The following is a 25,307-nucleotide window of genomic DNA, read 5'->3' as shown; positions in this document are numbered from 1 at the left end:
CGTTACGCCCGCTGTGACGGTATTAGAATGATATCCCCGTCAAACATTCCCTTCTTCCCATAACGAAAGTCACCCAATATCCCACGAGGAGGAATATTCCTGGAGTCGCCCAATAAGCCACACATGAGTCAGAGCTTACTGCTGGAACAAGGCAGACTTTAATGGTACAACACACAGCTTATATGTAATTTACAAAACTGTTACAATGACAATCTCCGCCCCCTCACACTGGGGCTTCCATACAGATTATAGGCAGACACTTCGGAGCCGATTCTGAAGACACATTTCTTTAGATAATGACATCAGTGAAGGTAATTACTAGTTGTAACAGAATACGTTATCTAGACAGCTTGGCCCCGCATATAGAAGAGATAATTACCACAATCAAGCAATCAGAATAATTAACATGAGCCCCTTCTAATCACAGTAAGCAGTAAACACAGGGCTTCTTCACACAACACACTAGATCAATTACCCTTTGAAATAGGGCTGGCTGAGGGAGGGACATTAACATTTCAACAGCCTGTAACACATGAATCCTTTTTGCCTCTAACACACACACACAGCATAACTAGCAGGGAGAATTACACTGAAGCATATCCTTCACACCCGCCAAAAGATACGCAAATGTATCTGAATCCGGGCCTTTGAGTTTATATATTTTGGTGCCTTTAAAGTCCACTAGGGGATCTCCCATTTGTTTCTCGATACACTTCTGATCCGGGCGGATTTGGGAGCGGATACCTGTCAAAACCAAATACCCCCCACAATAATAATTGCCAAATATGGCAAAGGGGGGGGGGGGTATCTGATTTTGACAGGTACAAACAATCTACATTTGACAGGTTTCATCTGAGTTGGTAGACTTTTCCTATCTTACAATGGAATGTGATGAATGATAATGACACCCTCCAGCATGTAAAGGGTAAATAACATCTACAACAAATATGCAGGGACTCTCATTACAATATTGTAGTGAGGGAGGGTGTCAGCATCGGGTTTCACTGTAAATTGTGCTTATAAATTTGGTGGTAATTCACAAGTAGGAAACCTTCAGCTGAGCAGTGAGCACCAAATTGAGGTAAGAAGCCATTCTGGAGCCAACACAGAAGGAAATCTTCTGAAATCCTATCAGCATCTAAAATACATCAGTCCACCTAGAAATTGCGCTTATAATATTGTTTTGCAGCATTTGAACTATTAAGTGGTAAAGGGTGCATTAGTAGTGATGGAATGTAATTTTTTTTTTTTTTATGTAGATCTAAGCATTAAATGAATTAATAGAGGCATTTTCCTATGGCCCTTTCTATTACCCACATTACATAAGACCTAACCAGATATATGAGGTAGCTTTATTTATGTTCACAATTTTATTAGTTGTTTTATGACAGAATTTTTTTCAAAAACGTGCACTTTTTTCACAGTTCGACTAAATTGCTTCAACTGTTTTGTATTTTTGATTTTAAATTACATATTTTTTTTTAATTAGCAATTTTTACCAAGTATACTTTCCATAGTTGTTACCAGGGTTGTCCCGATACCGATACCAGTATCGGTATCGGGACCGATACGAGTATTTGCGGGAGTACTTGTACTCCTGCAAATGCCCCCGATGCCTGGCCGAATACTTGTCCCTCCCCCCCTCCGCCGCAACGTGCCGCCGCCGCAAACCCATTGCCGCCCCCGCCGCTGCATACCGTAAAGCCGCCACGTTAATCTGCGTGCCGGGAACATTACAGCTTTTGTTTGAATAGCTGTGTTCCCCGCCGCGCCACGTATAGACACTCCCCCTTGCTCGGGATTGGACGGGTGATCTGTCCAATCCCGAGCAAGGGGGAGTGTCTATACACGGCGCGGCGGGGAACACAGCTATTCAAACGAAAGCTGTAATGTTCCCCGCACGCTGATTAACGCGGCAGCGGCGGCGGCATCATCTAGGTATGGGGGACATGGCTGGATATATGTGGGGGACATGGCTGGATATATATGGGGGACATGGCTGGATATATGTGGGGGACATGGCTGGATATATGTGGGGGGACATGGCTGGATATATGTGGGGGGACATGGCTGGATATATGTGGGGGACATGGCTGGATATATGTGGAGGACATGACTGGATATATGTAGGGGACATGGCTGGATATATGGGGGGACATGGCTGGATATATGTGGGGGACATGGCTGCATATGTGGGGGACATGGCTGGATATTTGGGGGGACATGGCTGCAATATGTGGGGGGGACATGGCTGGATATGTGGGGGGACATGGCTGGATATATGTGGGGGACATGGTTGGATATATGTGGGGGACATGGCTGGATATATGTGGGGGACATGGCTGGATATATGTGGGGGACATGGCTGGATATATGGGGGACATGGCTGGATATATGGGGGACATGGCTGGATATATGGGGGGACATGGCTGCATATGTGGGGGACATGGCTGGATATATGGGGGGACATGGCTGGATATATGGGGGGACATGGCTGCAATATGTGGGGGGACATGGCTGCAATATGTGGGGGGACATGGCTGGATATATAGGGGGACATGGCTGCAATATGTGGGGGACATGGCTGCATATGTGGGGGACATGGCTGGATATATGGGGGGACATGGCTGCGTATGTGGGGGAACATGGCTGCAATATGTGGGGGGACATGGCTGCAATATGTGGGGGACATGGCTGCAATATGTGGGGGGACATGGCTGCAATATGTGGGGGGACATGGCTGCATATGTGGGGGACATGGCTGCATTTGGGGAAACATTTAAAAAAAAGTATCGGTATTCGGTATCGGCGAGTACATTAAAAAAAAGTATCGGTACTTGTACTTGGTCCTAAAAAAATGGTATCGGGACAACCCTAGTTGTTACTAAACAAATCTTTTTATACATAGTACATTAGGTATGTATACACTATGTTTGTTCAAGTTGCAGAGCAATTATTTATTTGTTTTAAGGTACTTATATAGCGCCGTCATTTTATATTACTTATACATTCACATCAGTCCCTGCCCTCAAGGAACTTACAATCTAAGGTCCCTAAGTCACATTCATACATACACATATTACATACCCCCAACTGCGATGGGAATGAGGGACGCCTATTAGCAAAAAGTATGTAGGCATAGGACATACACCCTACCAAGAGAATATTACAACAAAAAAATGAGTTAAACCTACAAGTGCTTTTTGTTACCACTACTAGTCCTTTATATTGGCTTTTGAAATTTACAAATGCTGCAATTTAGAAATTGGATGAAAGGTTTAGCGCTGGGAAACTGGAGTTGGGAGCTATGCGTATAAGGGCCAATATAGACAGGGACCAATTATCCTACCAGCATGTCTTTGGAGTGTGGGAGGAAACCCACACAGGCACAGGGAGAACATGCAAACTCCAGGCAGGTAGTGTCATGGTTGGGATTTAAACCAGTGACCCTTGTGCTGCTAGGCGAGTCCTGATCTCAACACAATAGATCACCTTTGGGATGAATTAGAGCAGAGATTGAGAGCCAGGCCTTCTCGTCCAACATCAGTGTCTGACCTCACAAATGTTCTTCTGGAAGAATGGTCAAACATTCCCATAGACACTCCTAAACCTTGTTGACAGCCTTCCCAGAAGAGTTGAAGCTGTTATAGCTGCAAAGGGTGGGCCAACTCAATATTGAACTACAGACTAAGACTGGGATGCCATTAAAGTTCATGTGCGTGTAAAGGCAGGTGTCCCAATACTTTTAGTAATAGAGTGTAAATGTGCTAAATGAACCATGGAGAGTCAGGACGCTCTCTACGTTGAAGATAGAGAAAGGAGCTGTGTGTTAGTGGGCGTCCTGACTCTCCTGTAGTCCAAGGGAGGGGGCGAGCACGACACTCCACACCAGGGAGAAAGCCTTGCATTACTGTGTGGAGTTACAGACAGAAGAACAGGAAGTGAGGATTTCTCAGAAGAAATAAGGACATTTAAAAGCAAAATGGAAGGATGAGGTAAGTGAAGGAGGACTAAGGTAAAGGAAGCTATTCAGGGGGAAAAAAATATCTTTACAACCCCTTTAATGAACATGCACCAAATGCTTACACACGCAATAGGCGACAATCTCTCATGTGCGGCGTGCCACACATGGAATGGAGGACCAGGTATTCTAACAGTTATTAGGTATGGGGTTCATTTTAGAGCTCAGGCTAGGTAAGGTGTTAAGGTTGGCATAGAGGTTAGGATGAAGCTTAACTAGTCTAGACCAACAGCTTCACAAATGAAATACTTATATGGAAGCTGTTTGTAATTTTGGCAAACTGGTTCTGAGATTTACACCACCCAGCTAGGTCCATGTCCTAAATTTTCTTTACTGAAATTAGGCAATAGAGCTTGGCCACCTCCCACTCCTTCTCTGATTGGGCAGAGAAAGAGTAGTACTTTAACCTAATCAGGTCACTGCCTGTTTTTGCCATGTCATGCATGTATCTGGTCTGATTGGCTCAGAGTACTTCCTCTCTGTGACCCATTTTGAGTTCTTTTGTACATGGTGACATCGCAGAGGGAGGCGATGGAGACAGGGGTTGTTGGTGGCACTGCAGAGGGGGATGGAGGCAGGGGGTGATTGGAGGCAGGGGGCCTGGGGGAGATTGGAGGCAAGGGACGATGGAGGCAGGGGGTTATTGGAGGCAGGGGGCCTGGGGGAGATTAGAGGCAGGGGGAGATTAGAGGGAGATTGTGGCACCGCAGAGGGGGATGGAGGCAGGGGGTGATTGGAGGCTGGGGAGATTGGAGGCAAGGGACGATGGAGGCAGGGGGCCTGGGGGAGTTCGGAGGCAAGGGACGATGGAGGCAGGGGGTGATTGGAGGCAGGGGGCCTCGGGGAGATTGGAGGCAAGGGACGATGGAGGCAGGGGGTGATTGGAGGCAGGGGGCCTGGGGGAGATTGGAGGCAAGGGACGATGGAGGCAGGGGGCCTGGGGGAGATTGGAGGCAAGGGACGATGGAGGCAGGGGGTGATTGGAGGCAGGGGGCCTGGGGGAGATTGGAGGCAGGGGGTGATTAGAGGGAGATTGTGGCACCGCAGAGGGGGGTGAAGGCGGGGGTGTTGGTGGCAGAGGGGGATGGAGGCAGGGGGTGATGTGACTAAATAATTTGCCCTTATTATATCGAAAATAACAAAAATGATTTTTTTTACCTTGAATCACATTGCTATTAGCCTAGTGTACTTGTTTGTAGCCTAAATACTGAAATTTGCATCTAAAAATTTAATTTAGTAACTTTTGTGAAATGCCAGTAAAAACGTGGCTGTGCCAGTAAATTTGAACCTGGTAGGTTGGCAACACTGAAGTTGAGTAACCTCTTAATTTTCAATATAGAGAATAGCATGCAAAAAAAAAAGCAGACGATCATTCGTCCGATATTCTCATTGTGTGTAGCGGGCTTTACACCATAGACCATCGTTTTTTCAGCTGGAGATGTTGTTCTACAAACAGAATTCATACAGAACATGTGATGATGACAAAGCTACATCCAATCTTTGAACGACAGTGCTCGTAAATAAGACATTTTTTGAACTCAGAGAGGAGTAAACATCTTGTTAGGCTGAAGCTGTCTCATATTTGCAGAGCCTCAACAGATTAACTCGTTTTTATGATTGGGGAAAACGAGCCACCACTTAGTGAAAATAAAGCATATATGTGGAATTAAACCTTTTTAAAGGATATGTAAAATGTTCAGTTTAAAAAAAAAAAAAAACATTTCATACTTGCCTCCTCTGTGCAGTTGGTTTTGCACAGAGTGGCCCCGATCCTCTTCTTGGTGGGCTCTGCACGTGTACTATGGGAACACGCTGGAGCTCATCCTTAGTCCTACTGCTGTGTCAATTAACACATACAGCAGAACTCGGCTCCGCCCCCTCTACCGTGTCATTGGATTTGATTGACGGCAGCGGGAACCAATGGCTGTGCTGCTATCAATCTATCCAATCAGGACCCGAGACACCAACTGAAGCGGGTGTGCCCGTCCCCGGCGCAGGAACGATCAGGCTCAGGTAAGTAAAAGGGAGGCTCTGGTGGGCTGGGGCACTACAAGAGGTTTTTCACCTCAATGAATGGGGGTTATTTACTAAACTAAACAAGTGCAAACTACAAGTGCAAAGTGCATTCGAAATTGCACTGAAAGTGCACTTGGAAGTGCAGTCGCTGTAAATATGAGGGGAAGATCTGAAATGAGGGGAAACTCTTCTGATTTTATTATCCAATCATGTGCAAGCTAAAATACTGTTTTTTTTTTCCCTTGCATGTCCCCCTCAGATCTACAGTGACTGTACTTCCAAGTGCACTTTGCACTTGTAGGGCTAGATTCAGATAGAATGGTCTATCTATGTGCCGGCGTAACGTATCTCAGATATCTCAGGTATCTCAGATACGTTACACCGCCGTAAATTTGAGCGCAAGTTCCGTATTCAGAAAGAACTTGCGCCCTTAGTTACGCCGGCGTAACCTATGTTGTCCGGCGTAAGCCCGCCTAATTCAAATGTGTTTGATGTGGGAGTGTTTTATTTAAATTCTCTGTGACCCCACGTATTTGACGTATTTCACGAACGGCGCATGCACCGTCCGTGGAATATCCCAGTGTGCATTGCTCCAAAGTACGCCGCAAGGACGTATTGGTTTCGACATCAACGTAAATGACGTCCAGCCCTATTCGCGAACGACTTACGCAAACAACGTAAAATGTTCAAAACTCGGCGTGGGAACGACGTCCATACTTAACATTAGCTACGCCTCATATAGCAGGGGTAACTTTAGGCCGGAAAAAGCCTAAGGTAAACAACGTAAAAAAAATGGATTTTCTGTGTCATCTCCCTTTCCAGCAAGGCTAAAGGGTGCCTGTGAGCTGGGGCAGGTGCACTGTGCCAATCTGATTGGCAGTGCCCAGTACAGTGTGCTGTACAAACTGGACAGAGGTGGCTGAGTCTGCTTCACATCCCATCCTACCCCTGCCATGTCTGTCCTGCCCCATACTCCACCCCCTTACTTGCACACGTTGCTGTGAAAGGGCTTGCTATGAAGGTGGCAGATTGAAATATAGAGCACACAGCAGCTCTAGATCGTGGCTGCCTGAGCCTAGGGGAGACGAGTCTGGGGCCATGAATATGAGTAGCAGACATACTGAACACCCCCCTTCTCTCACTATCTCTCTCACTCCCCCCCTCTATTATTCCCCCTCTCTCACTTTCTCTCTCCCTATCCCTCTCTCTCTTTCTTCCCCCTCGCACTCTCCCTCTCTCACTATCTCTCTCCCCTGTGTCTCTCTATCTCTCTCTCCCCCTCTCTCCCCCCCCCTCTCTCTCTCTCTCCCCGCTTTCTCTCTCTTTCTCTATCTTTCTCTCTCCCTCTCCCTACCTCTTTCCCCCTCCTTTCATCCATCTTCTAGTTTCATCTTCAATTTACTCCCCAATCATCGTTAATGTACTATATAACCAACAAGCGCTACCTAGAAAACCACACCCAACTTTGCCTGGGAGAATCCTGACCCATTGGATCTTCCTCAGATCCATAAAGTTCTGGAAGAATGGTACTTACCACCCCTAGAAGTTATATTGATGGACCCCGTTAGCCATAAAGGCGATATTCCCGCTGATTTCTTTGATGAATATGTTGCTGGAGTTGTAGAGTCCGAATACACCACCAATGTTAGGCCTCGTACACACGAACGTTTTTTTTTGGCAAAAACCAGCAAGAAAACTGCTGGCAGAGCTTTCTTGCAGAGAAAACAGTTAGTGTACGAGGCTTTCAGGTTTCTTGTCTGGAAATCTGGGCTCTATTTTCTCGTCGAGATTCTTGTTGGCCTGTTTCATGACGAGAAACCTGAGAGTGTGTATACTTACCTGTCGCCGTGGAAACCCGCGCATGCTCGAAATAACTTTGACGCATGCGCGGTAGCTTCCATGGCATAGGTAGAGTGAAGCACGCGATGACGTCACGGCGTTCTTGCCTTTCAAGAGATCCGCGGTTCTTTTGAAAGGTCAATGTGTACACTCGGGCGGCAAAAGATTCTTGCCAAGAATCTTTTCTGGAAAAACGTTTTTTTTTCCTGAAGAGATTCTTGCCCGTGTGTACGAGGCCTTCCTGTGGACTCTCTAGCTGACAAAGCCGACAGCTCAAGTGAGGGTGTTAATAATAATAATAATAATAAAAATAATATATAGCACCAACAGTTTACACAGCGCTTTACAATGTATAGGGGGGACAGCACAATTACAGTATAGTTCAATACAGAAGGTACAGGTGGGCCCTGCTCGTAGACTTACATTCTAAAGAGAGGGGGTGGTGTTACAAAAGGTAATAGCTGCAGAGAATTATTTGATGGGGGTGGCTCGGGGACAGTTAGGTGGGTGTAGGATAGGCTTCCCTGAATAAATGAGTTTTCAAGGGGCTCCTAAAGGTGGAGAGGTTAGGGGCTGAGCAGACATACCAGGGCAGGGAGTTCCAGAAGATGGGAGAAGCTCTGGAGAAGTCCTGAAGGCGAGCATGGGAGGAGGTAACAAGGGAGCTAGAGAACAGGAGGTCCTGAGAGGAGCGGAGGGGACGATTTGGGTGATATCTGCAGATTAGGTTGGTGATGTAGATGGGGGTGATGTTGTGAATGGCCTTGCGTGTTGTGGTTAGCATTTTGAATTTTATACAGTGGGGTAGGGGAAGCCAGTGAAGGGACTGGAAGAGAGGAGCAACAGTCCTGGAGTGAGGTGCATTAGTCTAGCAGGAGAATTCATAATAGACTGAAGGGGGGATTTCCTGCGTAGGGGTAGTCCAGGAAAGAGTTGCAGTAGTCAAGGCGGGAAATAATCAAGGAGTGAATAAGTTGCTTTGTGGTGTCATTAGTCAGGAAGGGTGACCTAATGTTATTCCTAATTCAGTGGCGGTGTGTCCATAAGGGCGCACGGGCACCGCCCCCTCTCTCCAGCCACCCCCTCTATGACCAATGGATAGATTCATGCATAGCATAAATCTATCCATGGCCGCCACTGCCACCCCCTATCCGCCCGGACCCTTTTCGGGGGGGGGGTTTTGAAGCACCTGATTAGTCATAGGCTCTAATAGGCGTCTGTAACGGTCACCACCGTTTACGGCCTTCCATCAACCCACGACAGCTTATCGACACTCCAACCAACAGGACCCGATCAATAAGAATTCCCCCCAGACAGGAGACACACAGCTCTGTGCTTCTGGTTTCAAATGTAATGACAACTTTAATGATTTCTTTCAGTCTTATATACAGTACAGGGCATGAAAGGAACAATCAACTCCCCACCCACACATCACACCTTGGGGGGCTTCAATCACATTCTTTGAGCTAATTACTAATCATTCTAGACATGTCTGTGCCAGCCTATAATTATCATGATCTAATCACTGCACATTCCTTCATTAACAGCATAACAAACAAAACGCCATCACACACAATGATCTCTTCTTAATCCATATCCCTAGACAGACGTTCTGTCTTTGCATACAGCTTGACCGAAAGGTATTCACACCTCTGAGCATCAATAGGCTTAAAGCAGTGTTATCACACAATTACAGGTCTTCCAGGAGCCTGACTCAATTAGCATGTCACTAGTCAGGGCTAATCATAGAAATTAGTCACTATTGACTGGTTGGGTCACAATTAACCAACATCTTGCAGTATCTCAAAATCCTGCAATATGAACTATCAGTGATGTCCCCTGTCCTGTAATTTAGGACATCATTTCTCAGTCACCCTATGGCCCTATCGGACATAAGGTGACCCTAGACATAAGACTCCTTGGTGACGCCGGTACAGGAGTACCCCTCATCCTTACAAAGTCTCTGGGTGTCCCGGGTCATTCCGTTACAGCGTCAAAAAAAGGTATATAAGTAAAGGTACCCCTGTGCCAGGCAACTGACTCTGATCTGGTTGCCCACCGTACCACACTCCTACATGTCTGTAAATATCGGGTGGCTGTACTGTCCAATACTATCACATTAAAATACTTTACCACTTCAGCCAGTCTCCATGTGAGTTCTCTTCCGTCGTGGGCAGTGTGCCTGGACCACTGATATGCACCTCACTGTTCTTGAAAGAATGTCAGTTCTGCTTGAGGAGTAGGAAGACTACTAAGTCCTGCCTGCAGAGTTTGACCTCCTACTGGGCCACTCATTTGTTGAGATGATGTTTTTCCTCAGAATCTGCAGGTCTTTCCATATAGCGGTTTACTTACCTTGTGTTTGAGTGTTGGGGCTTTAATATAAACGCCAAGTACGCTGTCATTTAATAGAACTAAAGAAGGTGCTTGGATAACTAGTGAAACATGTTCAGAATTACAGAACAAATCCAGATATCTGTAATTAACTTCTGCTAGCTAAACTAATAAACCATTCATGCAAGTTTGTGATTTTTAGGTTTCCACCATCTATCACTGTGCTGGCAGACTCACAGGATTTTGAAGATTTAATTGATGACAATAATTAAACATAAACTTCCCATTTATCTCTTTATTTCAAAGTATTACATTCCCCATTTCAGTTGCAGTCCACTGCATTTAATAGAATCAAGCTTTCTTTACTCTCCTAGAGAGAAGATAGATCAGCATGGAGACTCCATACACATCATCTCAAACCTACATTGATGAGTTTGACCCTGTGGATTACTACAGAGCATATTATGACCCTGAAGAAAAAGCTATAACTGGAGAATGGTCTGAATTTGCATTGAAGAATCTCCATGAAACCTTCACTTCAGGTAAAGAAACACTGTTTTTATTGCTGAAAGAATTATCACACAAAGTTGCACTTAACTCTTTTCATGCCACCACTGTATGTCACGCTGTACAGATGCTGGGTCGCTTCCACACATCCTGGTGAGTATTAAACTTCCCTATTCCCGTGCATGCCTCTGCCATGTCTCCCGGACACCGCTTGCCCAGGACTGGCATGGCATGTGTTACCAGGTAGAGTGGAGGGGGATTAGCAAGGTTGTTCACACTTTCACTTTCAAGTCCTCGTGTCACTTGCTGGGAAAAACAGCTGATGGAGTTCGATCTGCACTACATTAGATTTATTGAGACATTAGGGGTCTTCTAGACATGTTAAACTTAGACAAAAGAATGGCAGGGGGTGTAGTATACTAGGATTTTTCCAAACCGTTTGGCACAGTTCTCCACACGCAACTAACTAATCTGTAAATTAAAGTCCACAGGCTTAGAATTTTCAGTTTGGAAATGGATAGAAAACTAGCTAAAAGGCTAGATTCAGTTTTTATTAGTTATTATAAGGTTATTATTCGTGTACCCCAAGGTTCAGTGCTGGGACCCTTATTTTTTAACATATTTATGAATGATATAGGGTTTGAGATTTAAAGTACCATTTCAGTCTTTGCAAGTGACACCAAGCTATGCAGTGGAATTACATCCCTACAGGATGTCTACCACCTCAATTCACTATTGGGCAACTATGTGGCATATGAGGTTTATGTTGATAAATGAAGTTGTGCACTTGGGGCTAAAAACATGCATGCATCTTGCATACTAGGAGGAAAACAGCTGGAGGAGTCAATGGTGGAGAATGATCTGTGTGTTCTGGTAGACAGTGGCATCTTAGGAGCATTGCACTGGGGTCCTGTCTACACAATCACACACGAGAATAAAAATGCAAATTGCCCCCCGCTAGTGGCTGAATAGCACCGCAAAAACAACGGTAAATCTCAGCTAAAAATAGTGGCGCTTTACCGCCGATGGCGTGAAAGTAGCCTATGTCATCATGTGCCAGGCCCAGGCCCAAGCAGCCAATCAAATATAGTGCTCAATGTGGATTGAATAAATGATAATTATGCATAGCCATAGTTGCCATGCCGCCGCCGGCGCCGGTGGCTATATTAGTGCGGGAGGCAGCCTAATGATGCTTGGCTAGGGTCGCTGGGCAGGTGGGGCCCCCGGGAAACTTCCCAGCATGCCCATGCGAAAATACAGCCCTGATGGTAGATCATAGACTTAATAAGAGGATGCAATGCCAAGCTGCAGTTTCTAAAGCTTCCAATATATCTTGTATCAAAAGTGGTATAGACTCCAGAGAGAAGGATATCAATTTGCTCCTGTACAAATCATTAGTAAGACCTTATCTGGAAATTGCAGTTCAGTTTTGGGCACCAGTTTTCAACAAAATAAAGCATTGAAACATAGATTGATGGGTGAGTTGGCTTTAAATATTAAAAGTGAAATTATTATTTCCAGTTTGTGGTGACCAGATGCACCTTAGTTACACTTTAAAAATGGAAAACACATATACTGCACTGTCCTTAACCACTTTCTTACCGGGCCATAGTAATATGGCGCCGGCAGGAACCCTCCCTCCGGGTGGACGTCATATGACGTCCTTTCTTCCCGGCCGTCTAGGGGGCGTGGCATCGTTCGTGACCCGGTGCGCACGCCCGCGGCATAGCTCCTGATTCGGTGCGTGTGCTTGGCGGCCGCAATGTGCACCAGGCACCCGCGATTGCCCGCGATGTCCACCGGCACCCGCGATTGCTCGCGATCACGACAGGAGTGTGGATCTATGTGTGTAAACCCACAGATCCACCTCCTGTCAGAGGTGAGGAGACCAATGTGTGTTCCTGAAATAAACCAATGAAAAGTGGTTTATGTGTTAAAATAGCACAGCTTCTGCTGTTAAAAGGCTATACTTAGCGTTCTGGACAGATGATGAATCGTTAGACAAATTTGTGAAATAACGTGAATAAAAACCGTGTGTTTTAATATACACACTATAAAAGGATAATAAGTACAATTACAGTACATTCATAGCTTCAAATAATAGTTCAAAATAAAAGAAAGTTCTTAGAGTGCTTTAAAAATGGCAGATTAGCCATGTGTTTGCTGAAGAAAATAGTCTGTGTGCTTCTGAAGATGGATGAAGAAGAAGGGACCTTTTTCATAAAGCACTTAGCTTATATCAAGCTACTCCCTTTTTTAGACTTCGCGCCGAAAAATAAACCACTCCTTCATTTACTCCCTCCATCCTGAGGAGTGACGAGTAGAATTATAAGGCTCAATCGGACAATTCATTGTCATCTATGGAGTGGCAGGTGTAACATGTGTCACTTTACATCCACCGACATCCAATCTGATCTGATTCCCTAAAAACAGACAGATGGAAATGCATTCCCCATTCTTCTACTGGGTCAGATGGCAAGTGGGTGTAAACAACCGCCCAATAGAGGAGAGCAGGCTGTGTATGTTCTGTATAAGTGGAGCAGACACTGAACAGACATGCGCCTGCGGGTATCAGCGGACATATTCCTGGTGGAGTCTGCCTGTGTGGACGGGGCTTTGTCTGTGTTTTGTAATCCCAGATCAGGGTCTGGGTCTTGAAGGCTTCAAAGTGTCTTGGTTGGGACAAAGCCTTAAATTCTGTGTCCAGGTCTTTATGGAGATCTACAACAATTGTGAGTGTGCAAGGCCTGGTTAAAATTTAGTGGGCTCTGTCAGGAGAAAGCTGTGTGCTCCAGCCAGGAGGCAGTTGTGTCCCAATAGGAAAGAGACTGCACTCTAGAAAGTCAGGACAGCTGAGCGAGTTTGAAAAACTGGGGATGCTGAGGTGACTAGGTGAGTCCAGGGGGTGAGAGAATCTGTGAGTTTTGGTGGAGTGAAGGAGCCGGTGTGTCAGGAGACCCCATATTGAGAGTCCAAGAGTTCACCCATGCAACTGGATCAGGGCCATCTTTTCCATTGGGCACGCTGGGCAGTTGCCCGAGGGCCCCACTTGCCTGGGGGGCCCCACCGGCTGTCCAGCAACCCCAGTAAAAAATTGTGGAGAGTGACGGGTTAGAACTGCCCATGCCCAGTTTGCGGAAATCACAGAGAAGATCCGATCCTCCACGAGTGCGGGGGGTTGCTGATGTAAGGGGGGAGTGAATGCAAAAATGTAAGGGGGCACTGATATAAAGGTTCCCCCTCCTATATTAGTGACCCCCTTACCTTAGTGTATTTACTCTACGGAAGGTGGTCTCTGGTCACCAGAGTGCCCCCCACATCAGAGTTCCCCTTTACATCAGAGTCTGCAGGATTCCCCCTTACAATGCAAGGGGGAACTCAGTCTGCGGACCCTGATGTAAGTGGGAAAGAGAAAGCAGTGGACTCTGATATAAGGTGGTCTCTGGTCACCAGAGCCCCCTCTCCACATCAGAGTTCCCACCTTAGATCATGATCTGCAGCGTTCCCCTTTACATAAGAGTTCCCTTTCACTGTAAGGGGGAATCCTGCAGACTCTGATGTAAGAGGAAACTCTGTGCTGGCTGGGTTATAGTAACCTGACCTTCATGTCAATGAAGACATATATATATATATTTTTTTTTGTTTAACTTAAACACATTGCTAATAGCACTAGCTATATGTTTATAGTTTAAATGCTGACATTTTCATTGTTCGGCACTGAAAACTGTAATTTTAGGTACTTTTTTTGCAGTGGCAGTAAAACATGTGGTTCTGCCAGTAAATTTTATGATTTTTGTCAGTAAATTCTCATGCACGTTTGTGTAGACAGGGCCCCAGTGCACTGTATTGCCCGGGGGCCTATAATGCTCTTAAGATGACACTGAACTGGATGCTTAAACTGTAGGCTGAGTGAACCCAGAGATCAGTAAAAGGAACAGCGCTGCTGAAAAGCAAGCCTTTAAACACAGTTCAGACTGGAATGACTCACTGAAAGCACTCACCACCACTGAGCTAAACGTTCCCCATATCAAAAAAAACAATTGTTTTACATGCAAATAAGGTTAACCACTTAAGGACCGCCGCACGCAGATTTACGTTGACAGAATGGCACGGACAGGCAAATGGACGTACAGGTACATCCCCTTTAATTTGCTTTACTGAATGGGAAGGCGTTGTTTTGCCAAAAAACTGGAAACTATCATCTCCAGGGTTACAGGAGGAAAATCGGGTCTTCTGCCCCAAGATCGAAGAGCCCGAGGGGGCAACCATCCAGAGGAGCGTCAAACAGGTTCTGGGATTTCGGAGGCTTTCGCCCATCCAAGGACTTCAGAGGGCATTGGAGGGGTACACAGTCAACCTTCGTAGGTTCGCAGAGAGCTAAGACCCTTGCGGCTCCCCAAGATACCCAGAAGCCCTTTTAATGCCAGGCCTGCCCAGGAGGCAGTTGGAGCCAGGTGGCTCAAAGTGACCAAGTTCCGGCAAGACCACTGCCGAAAAATGGTGGTTTCAGTCCACGGTGGAACAAGGCCATGTAAGAAAAGAAATGGCTGCACATCCAGGAATTCTGATCGCCTTTTATTGTTTAAAGTGATAACACCAAAGACACCAACACAAGGTCACATAGACGCATTTCACACATTCATTTTGTGCTTTATCATTACCAATGGCAAGGCTATTATTGGTTGTTCAAACGGCAGCCTCCAGAACTACCTCAAGAGGCTGAATCAATTTACATGGATAGACTCAAGATGGAGTCTCTCCATACCATAAATCCATGTCATTCAACCAGGTTACTGGAGGATTTCAGTGGACTTGCAATATACCTATCAGCATGTCCCGATCTTTCAGTCATACCAGCAGTTTCGAGTTGAGGGGCAGGCATTCGCAAAACCAGCTGGAGCCTACGCAGAATATGCTCTACCTAGGGGCCCAATCCAATCCGCGGGCGGCCTCAGTTTCTTTGCCACCTCAAACTCCCTAAAGTCAGGGAGACGTTCCAACAGGTGTTGGTTGCACCAGTGATGTCAGCATCCCAGTGCATGATTCCTCTCTTACTACAGTAGAGTTTGGGAGGAAGTCTATCCAAGCTTCTATGTCTTTTTGTTGAATAAGGATAATTAGGTTTACAGCATTAAACCCTCCCTCTCAAAAGCTCACCATTTATCATATGTATGCTGCCAATGTCTGGCGTCAGGAAAATGGAAAATTGTATCAAATACTTACTGTAATTTTTCTTTCCTGATGCCAAGACATGGCAGCATACAAACCCTCCCTCTGATCTTTTTGCATTATATGGAGAATGGGGGAGGTTGCTCTTAGTCAGACTTTTATAGAGTTAAACGAGTCCTGTGGGTGGATATAGGGGCAGAGCTATATGATATGTATGCTGCAATATTTTGGCATCAGGAAAGGAAAATGACAGTAAGTATTTGATACAATTTTCCATTTTCTTAACCACTGTATAAACAACAAAAAATCTGGAACAAACATTTTTGTGCATTTCTGCGTTTTTTTGAGCTCTATGGGGCACTAGCTCCTCTGAAAAACACGAGTTTGGTAATATATATATATATATATATATGTAGATAGATAGATAGATAGATAGATAGATAGATAGATAGATAGATAGATAGATAGATAGATAGATAGATAGATAGATAGATAGAATAAAATATTTACAAAAATGTGAGGGGTATACTCACTTTTGTGAGATACTGTATTTGCTAAGGTTACTATTGGAAAATGCTCCAAATGCTCACCTCTTGTCAGCTCCCATTTTAAATGGAGAGGTGGAGATGACAGAGTACAACACCCAACCAATAGATTAAAAGGGAATTCCAGCTTAACCCTAGCTACTCCTAAAACTCTCAGCTCCTAGGACCCATGCTTACTAATGTGTAAGATAGATGTGTATAGTTATCAGTTATCAGGCTGCTCCAGTCCAGTCACGTGTTTTTTTATATACAGTTAGAAAGCATGCTGCAGGAATCAAAGGGACAATGACACACTCTACCCACAACATCACACAATGGGTGCTTAACGAGTCCCCCTCAATACACATTCCTTTAGTGAACATAAGTCAGACGTCTGACCTTTAGAGTGTGTTAACTCACAACACATATTAGCATCAATAGAACTTTCACACAATACAGGGTTAGTTAGCATAGCACCATGAAATATCTTAGGAGCCAGGCTAAATTAACACAATAGACAATCACAGCAAGCTTTCATCACTACAGCCAGGTAGCTGGAGGTGATTAACATCAATTAACATCTCAACAGTCTATGTTCCACATTGAGGGAGACACTCTATTGACCTGTTGTGTTCAGAATTAACAATTTGTAACATTTCAAGATATCCTGCAATACATGAATTATCATTACTGTCCCATCTCATGTAATCCATTATATCAGTTCTCAGTCATCCTATGCCCCTAGTGGACATAGGATGACCCTAGACACAAGAGTCATTGGTGAAGCTGACACAGGAGTACCCCATATCCTTCAAGAGCCTCTGGGTCCCACGGGCCATACCGTTACAATAGGCTTACCTGTAGCATAAAGTGGTAAACAAGGGTTTACAACCACTTTAAAGCCTCAGGATGAAGTCACCGCTTCAGGCTTTACTTGCCGTTGTCAGAGCGCTCTCTCCTCTCCCCTGCAATGACACTGGCTGACACAGAGGAGCAGGATCATGTGCCTGGTCCAAAGCAACCTGAAAATAGGCCAGTTTACAAAGCTTTCTACATTTTAAAAATTGTAATCCACTGTGTTTGTTTTTTTTTTTTTTTTTTTTTTATAAGGTGGTGTTAAAGGAGACCTACTAATTGACTTTGGAGCTGGACCCGCAATTTATCATCTTCTCTCTGCTTGTGAAGCTTTCAACAATATCATCACTTCCGACTTTCTTGAGCAAAACCTAGCACAGCTACAGAAGTGGCTGAGGAATGATCCCGATGCAATAGACTGGACTAAAACTGTCAAGTTGGTTTGTGAACTGGAAGGTAACAGGTAAGTTACATGTGTCAGTGTGATTAGAATAATGTGCCTATGTAACAGCAATTCTGTCCTTTTCTCTGACTGCTTTCTGTAGGGGTGCAGACTGGCGCTGATTGGCCTTAGGCAGTCTCAGTGTGTTTGATTCGGGTGGCCACCCTTTGAGAGATATATGCATTACAAAAAGGGGAAGGGTGAAATACATGAATTTTGGGTAAGAAGAAAGAAATATTATGTTAGCAATATGTGATTGGTTAATACAGACTACGTGTTCTGTAAAGATTTAAAAAAAAAAGGCTTCTTATTAATTAAAAAGCCTATTTTCTACGACTAACACCTGCATGAATTAATTGGAAAAGGAGGAAAGTATAAAATAGAGAAGTTATAGATAAAAATATATAAATTCATTTCCAGTAATTGTTAAGGAATGTCTCACAGACTATATGAAAACAACACCTTTGAAAATAACAAGAAGAAAGATTCATCTCCGGCAATTACTAAAGAATGTTGCATGTATAAAGTTTTGCTCAGGGATAAGAATTAATAAGAAATTATGTGTACAAGGCCATTTAGAATTCTACTAAAATGACTGAAATAATATTCACTCTGAAAACCTCTTAACCCCTTACAACATATGTAACAGTTAAGGAAGCACCCTAGCTTCAGAACCTTAAAGTGGAGGTTCACCCAAAAACCTTTTTTTTTAACATTAGATTGAGGCTCGTTTTGTCAAGGGGAATGGGGTGTTTTTTTTACAATCGAAGCAGTACTTACCGTTTGAGCCCAGATTCACACTGGGTACGATTTGGTATGATTTGAGATGCGATTTCACATGTCAAATCGCATCTCAAATTGGCAACATTTGCCGGCAATTGTCGGCAATAGCACCGTCCTAATCGGTGCGACGCCGCATCTGCGGCGCTGGACCGATTTAAAAAAGTAGTTCCTGTACTACTTTTTGCGATTTCGGGCCGCGATTTACATTGACATCTGTGCAGAAACCTGCATAGATGTCTCTTAAATCGCGGCCGAAATGGGGACTGCCAGCAGGAGTGAAATCGTGCGAGTTCTGCTGAACTTGCACGTCTTCACTCCCGCAGCCCAGTGTGAACCTGGGCTTTAGAGATGCATCTTCTCCGCCGCTTCTGGGTATGGGCTGCGGGACTGGGCGTTCCTACTTGAATGACAGGCTTCCGACGGTCGCATACATCGCGTCACGATTTTCCGAAAGTTGACGAAATTCGGTGCGCAGGCGCCGTATAGAGCCGCACCGACGTTCAGCTTCTTTCGGTTACTCGTGACGCGATGTATGCGACCGTCGGAAGCCTGTCAATCAAATAGGAACGCCCAGTCCCAAAGACCATACCCGGAAGAGGCGGAGAAGATCGCTCTCTAAAACGGTAAGTACAGCTTCGATTTTAAAAAAACTAGCCGATTCCCCTTGACAAAATGAGCATCCATGTAATGTTAAAAAAAAAAATTCGGGTGAACTCCCGCTTTAACCCCTTACACTTTCTACCTCTCTTTCAATTTCTGAAGCAGGCATGGGGGGGGGGGGGGGATAAATAGTTGGGGACTCCAGCAATGCAATATCTGCCTCTTATTTCCAAAGTTTTCGCAGGAGGCAGCTGATGGCCAGCAATGTGGGTGAGAACCTTGTCCCACACCATCCTAGGGGAAAGGGAAAGTACTGGAATGACTGCTGAACCTGAATGAGAACTCTCTAAAGCACAGGTGTCAAACACAAGGCCCGTGGGCTGAATCCAGCTGCAGGAGAGCTCCAGCACTCCTCTGGTCCTACTCCAGACCCCTACTTTCTGCTTTGAAGCAATACATCCAGCTTCTTCCCAGCAGCAGCATATGGAAAGGGGGGTGTACTGTGATGTAAGGGAGAGTGGGGGATTCAACTTCTGATGGTGGGGTGGTTCTCGACATCCAATGTAAGGGGAGGAGGGGATGTGCTGCACATTTAATCTTACAGATACAACCGCCCCTTTTGAAAGCAATCATAATGCTGATGCGGCACACAAATTAAAGCAGATCTCCGCCGTACAAAAAATATTAAAGGCCATCAGCTACAATTACTGCAGCTGCTGACTTTTAATATTAGGACGCTTACCTGTCCTGGAGTCCAGCGACGTCGGCAGCAGAAGACGAGCAATTTCTCGTCACTCTGCTGCCCCCACTGCCATCCTCAGTGAGGGAAACGGGAAGTGAAGCATTGCGGCTTCACTGCCAGGTTCCCTACGGCGCATGCACGAGTCGCGCTGCACCGTGCTTATTGGTCCCCGCTGTGTTCTGGGAGCCGTGTGTTTCCTGGGAACACAACGGGGGGGGATTTGGGCGTAATCTGACATTCTGTCCGCAGACTGTGTGGCTGGAAGTGGGTGAAAAGTGGGTGCAAAGATTCACTTTAGGATGGAGCTCCGCTTTAAGTTCGACACCCCTGCTCTAAAAGGTTTTGAACCTACAAGTTTGACACAAGCTTAACACAGACAACACCTAAAACCCCAGCTAAATGTAACAAAAAATAAATAAATGGCTAATTAAAAAAGAAAAAATAATACCTATGTTTGCTGCAGTACTCACCTTGCATTAAGAAGTTTTTATGCAGTACTTTTTAGACAATCTGAAAAAAAAGAAAGAAAATCAGTAAATTTTGAAAAAATAACTAACTAATAATAACTATTAAATTATAGGTATTGTAATTTCCTTTCAAATTTGGCTTAGTGAATGTAACAAATACAAATTTATCAGAAGTTACTAATTATCCAAAATAATGAATGTCGCAGCTAAAAAAAAATGGAATGGAACAAAATAATAATAAATAATAATTATAAAAAGTTTTTATTATTATTATTTATTGTTATTAGATTGTTGCGTTACATTCGTCCAATGAATTTGCATTCATTATTTTGGATAATTTGTAACTTCGATAAATTCGTATTGATTATGTTCACTAACAGCAAAATTTGAAAGGAAATTCCAATACCTATAATTTAATAGTTGTTACCAAGAAAGGAAAAAATCTCAGCATAGCATAAATCCTCTCCCCCAAATCCCCCTTCCTAGCACAAATCACTCCGATTTTCCCCTCCCTCAGTCCACCCTAATAGCCCAAGTTTCCCCACCACTTCCTGGCACACACAAAATGTTCCATGTTTCTGTTTGAATTAAAAAAAAAACGCTTTTTGCTTCCATCACTTCCTGTAGATCATCTCACAGCATGCACTGCCTTTGTGCATCACAGAATAGGTGTGTATTATCAGTCTGGACCACACCTCCCCTATACTGCCACCTGTTTGTTTTTCCACACACTTTCTGTCAAACTCTTTTAGCTCTCCCTTCAGCTATATAGTGCATGGGCCTGTCCGATTTGATACAAATTAAATGGGCTGGTCAGGTGGCTCCTATTCCATAGTTTTGGTACATCTAAAGAGAAAATTGTACAGAGATTGTACAGTGTATGGTCATCTTCATACAAGTGCATAGGAGGGAGTGGATGGAGACACTATCAAGCCCTATTCCCATCTCCACCTAGTGGGAACTTGCGTTCCCTCAAGTGTTTTTTTGGGGCCTTTTGAAGCATTTCTGTTCCTAGCGCATTAGGCAGTTGCTCTATGGGTGTCAAACGCCCCAAAGAAGTTCCAGAACATTTTTTAGAGCAGAGCGTGGCACATTTCTTATTGATTTTTTTGTTGCACTTGCAGCACGTTTGTCACACGGCAGACCCGCACCTGCTACCCGTGCTTGGATTGCCATTAACATTTAATTGCAGTGTATGTGCGATGCTCGTTGGCAGCGCAATTCCAAAACATGTGGCAAATTGTGTGTGTTTTTTTTTTTTAGCAGTTTGCTGTGCATTTTGAAACGCACAGATGTGAATAGAGATCCATGTTCTTGTGTAAACACACCATTCACACCTAGCGTAGTGGCAGTGCAATTTTCTGCATAATTTTTTTCCGTAAAACAACATAGGGCAGCCCATTGATTTTAATGGGCTGCCCTACACTTGGCAAGGTAGCTCATGGAAAATGTTGGCGCGTTGCATTTTGCTGCATTTGTAGCTACGTTTTTCCACGTGGCAAAATGTGTTTGCTTATTCGTTTGGGGTGTCGTTAACAATACAATTAACACCAATATCACTTTTGAATGCGGACACAAAATTGTTCGCAAAAATCCTAGCAACTAGAATAAAAGAGTACATGACGGAATTGGTCCACCCGGATCAGGTTGGGTTTGTCCCAAGTAGAGCGGGAGGGATAATGGAGTGAGAACACTTCTGCTCTTACAAAAAATTAGAGAGGAAAGGATGCCCGGTCTACTCCTGTCAATCGATGCCGAGAAGGCGTTCGACAGGCTAGACTGGGGATTCATGATGAGCACACTAGAATGTATGGGGATAGGCCCTAGAATGATACAATGGATAAAAACATTATATAAAGGGCCTACGGCCATGGTAAACGGAATATTATCATGCCCCTTTGAGATTAAAAACGGGACAAGACAGGGGTGCCCCCTGTCTCCACTCTTATTTGTATTAGCATTGGAACCACTCCTGGAAACAGTACGGGGGGATGTAGATATCGGGGGTTTTAGAGTGGGAGATGAGGAGCATAAGTTAGCTGCATTTGCCGACGATGTCCTATTCTACATATCTAACCCCTGTATCATGATACCCAATCTTTTGAGAGTACTAAAAGAATATGGAGAACTTTCCAATTTTAAGATTAATCCGAATAAATCTGAGATGCCTCAATGTTTGCAATCATTACAGTAAAGGAAAAATAATCTATAATTTCTTCTTTCAGTGACAGTGAGAGCTGTAAGAGAAAGATAGAAAAATTAAGGAGAACAGTGACAAAAGTTCTGAAATGTGATGCTCTGAAGAAGAACCCATTTGACCCGGTGGAGATGCCACAAGCCGATTGCCTGATTAGTTGCCTCTGTTTAGAAGCACCCTGCAAAGATGTAGAATCCTTCACCAATGCTTTGAGAAATTTGAAGGACCTCATTAAACCAGGGGGTCACATAGTAATACAGAGTTTGCTTAACTGTTCATACTATTGTATTGGTCAAAAGGCATTCTCCTACCTGCCCATCACTAAGGAAGAACTGGAGGCATCATTTAAAAAGGCTGGCTTTGAAATACTGAAACTAAAGACCACTCCATTTGCTGAAAAAAAGGCAGAAATTAGTAATTGTAATGGCTTTTACTTTGTCCATGCCCGTAAACCATGTCCATAAGGCAAACAGCCTATCAAGTATTTACACCCAGGTCTAAGGCTAAGCTCGCACAGCAATGGAGAGCAGCGGGAGCACTTTACCGCTCTGCCAGCTGTCCAATCCTGGACCCCACTGTTGCCATGCATATTTGATCAAGTGCTGTTTTTCTACATTCATGTAAGTGTTTCCACCTACAATAAACACTCATTGCCTACAGTATCACACTATGTGCATCTTCTTTTTTACTTTTCCTAACATCATCTGGTTCAGCCCTCAAAATTTCCACTCGCCTACTAGCATTTGGCGAGTGGATTTAAGCTGGGGGCGAGTGATGACAGGGCTGCTTGACCATTCTCCCTCCAATCTGTGCCTACACTAAGAGTCCCGATGAGATTGGCGGCCGAAGAGGAAAGGTGCATGCTCGGGAAAAGTAGTCTGGTGAGCCGCGCACAGGCAGAGCAGTACACAGGTGCTCTTACAATTCTCATTAAGCCATGGGACCCAACAGTATGACCTCTCTGAGCCTGCCCCCCTCCCCCGGGCCCCCGACCAATGTAGCTGGAGAGCAGAAAGTAATGAGTGAGGTGGAGGATTGCCAAAATTACCACTCCGGTGCAGCGCTCACTGAAAGTTGCCCTGACATGAGAGCGGCAGCCTTCTAGTTTGTCTAGTTTTCTTCTCCTTGTGTTCTATGTAAGTGTCCAACAGTTTAGCATGAGCACTGTGAACAGACTGGTCTCAATGTGTGCTGTGCGCTGTCAGTGTGCGCTGTGCTATGGTGTCAATGGCTGTGCAGTTGTGTGGATCTCAGCGCTGAATTGTACTCCCTCCCGCTGTGCTGCAGCTCCTCTTCTCTCTGCCAGCCTGAATAAAAGGGGGAAGTGGGGACATGCAAGCGTGGAGCCGCACACACAGGCTCCTGATGATGAGATGAATGGGAGAGAGAGAGAGGATGGATGGGAGTTGCAGAGGAGACAGTAAGAGAATGGGGAAGAGACCCAGTTCTAGTGCCCTGTCCCTCTGGTCTGCCCCCAGTGCCCTGTCCCTCTGGTCTGCCCCCAGTGCCCTGTCTCTCTGGTCTGCCCCCAGTGCCCTGTCCCTCTGGTATGCCCCCAGTGCCCTGTCCCATTTTGTTAAAGTTGTTGTTGGTAATATTTAATTTTGTAACTTTATTCTGCATAAAACATTGTCATTCCATGAGATAATCTACGAGGGTGTGTTTACAGGTGCAATTAGGCGCAGGACAGTGTATGAATTAGGTGGGGCAACTGGTGGTGAGTAACTCTTGAGGCCTGGCTAGTAGCTCAGGACTTGAAATTCTGAGCCCTGATCTGGTTCATTGTTTGACCGTCTGTGGGTCACCACCTCCAAGCACGTACATCTGCTCCATTTGATTGGTGTTTTTGAAGTCACCTGTTCATTGCTATTTAAGATTTGGTCTCGCAGTGATTATACCAAGCTCTGTTGACCCTCTAAGCATACGCTCTTTAGGGTTCAACTTTTCTGGTAAGCCTCTGTCCGTTTGGTGGCGGCCTTTTTCACAATGTGTGTCAGGTCCAGATTGTGGGAACACCATTTGGCTTTGTTGTTTGCCTAGGACTTTTCACCAATTGGAAATTCACGTTTTTCAAGTCACATATGTCTGCATAGGACTTTTCCACTTATTGGACATTTTAAATTTTTCATTTACATATGTTCTTTAATTCATCATTTACTTTGATTGGACACCGTTCACATTGGTGATTTTTTATTCATTTCTATATATCCCTAATGTTATATGTCATTTGTTTAAGATATATAGTATATACACACACACATTTGGGTATTATTTAGCGCTACAATTTAAATGTTCAGTTGTCCAATCCTGGCTACAGTAGGAGGCAGTGTGGTGCGTGATTCTGCGTATCACACAGCCCCCCCCCCCTTTTTTAATACAAATTTTTATTTAAAATGTACAAAACATACACTTCATTCACGGTGTTGTACAGCAGTGTAATGCGCTGCCGAACAGTGCTATGCGTTCCTGTATGGTGCACTGAAGGAATATCCAGCAATGCTCAGCTTTAGATAAAAAATCATGTCAAATCAATTGATCAAGGTCATTCACTCATACCTAATTTACTATGAATAATCATAAAACCAAATATGTTTTGCAAGCTTGCCATGAATATAATATAACACCTATAAGTGCCGAGTTATGAATTTGAAATAATATTCTAACATGCACTGCAATAAAATGCAGCGTGACTGTATATTAGTGCAGCCCTAGAAAACCATTGCTTTCTGTGTGTCCTTGCGGTGACAGACATGTTACAATGCAGTAAAATGACTGTCACCACACACTGTGTGAATCGGTCCTTAACCACTT

General features: G+C 44.5%; 1 protein-coding gene across 1 annotated transcript; it reads left to right on the top strand.

The window, feature by feature from the left end:
- Nucleotides 1-972: 972 nt before the first annotated feature.
- Nucleotides 973-23,159, top strand: LOC120915505 (nicotinamide N-methyltransferase-like). The gene is made up of 4 exons (XM_040326069.1): nt 973-1,081; nt 10,585-10,752; nt 17,521-17,728; nt 22,525-23,159. Exons 2-4 carry the CDS (start codon nt 10,602-10,604, stop codon nt 22,958-22,960), a joined length of 795 nt encoding a protein of 264 aa, XP_040182003.1. The 5' UTR covers nt 973-1,081; nt 10,585-10,601; the 3' UTR covers nt 22,961-23,159.
- The last annotated feature ends 2,148 nt before the right edge of the window (nt 23,160-25,307 follow it).

Source organism: Rana temporaria, chromosome 10, assembly GCF_905171775.1.
Source record: "Rana temporaria chromosome 10, aRanTem1.1, whole genome shotgun sequence".
Lineage (NCBI taxonomy): Eukaryota > Metazoa > Chordata > Amphibia > Anura > Ranidae > Rana > Rana temporaria.
Note: the sequence above shows the minus strand (reverse complement) of the source record. Positions and strands in the feature narration are given on the sequence as shown.

What these genes read in the sequence shown, in the direction of transcription:
- LOC120915505 (XM_040326069.1), top strand. Translation starts at nt 10,602, where the DNA reads ATGGAGACTCCATACACATCATCTCAAACCTACATTGATGAGTTTGAC. An exon ending in CCATGAAACCTTCACTTCAG is followed by an intron (nt 10,753 to 17,520) that starts GTAAAGAAACAC and finishes TTTTTTTATAAG; the next exon opens with GTGGTGTTAAAGGAGACCTA. An exon ending in TGTGAACTGGAAGGTAACAG is followed by an intron (nt 17,729 to 22,524) that starts GTAAGTTACATG and finishes TTCTTCTTTCAG; the next exon opens with TGACAGTGAGAGCTGTAAGA.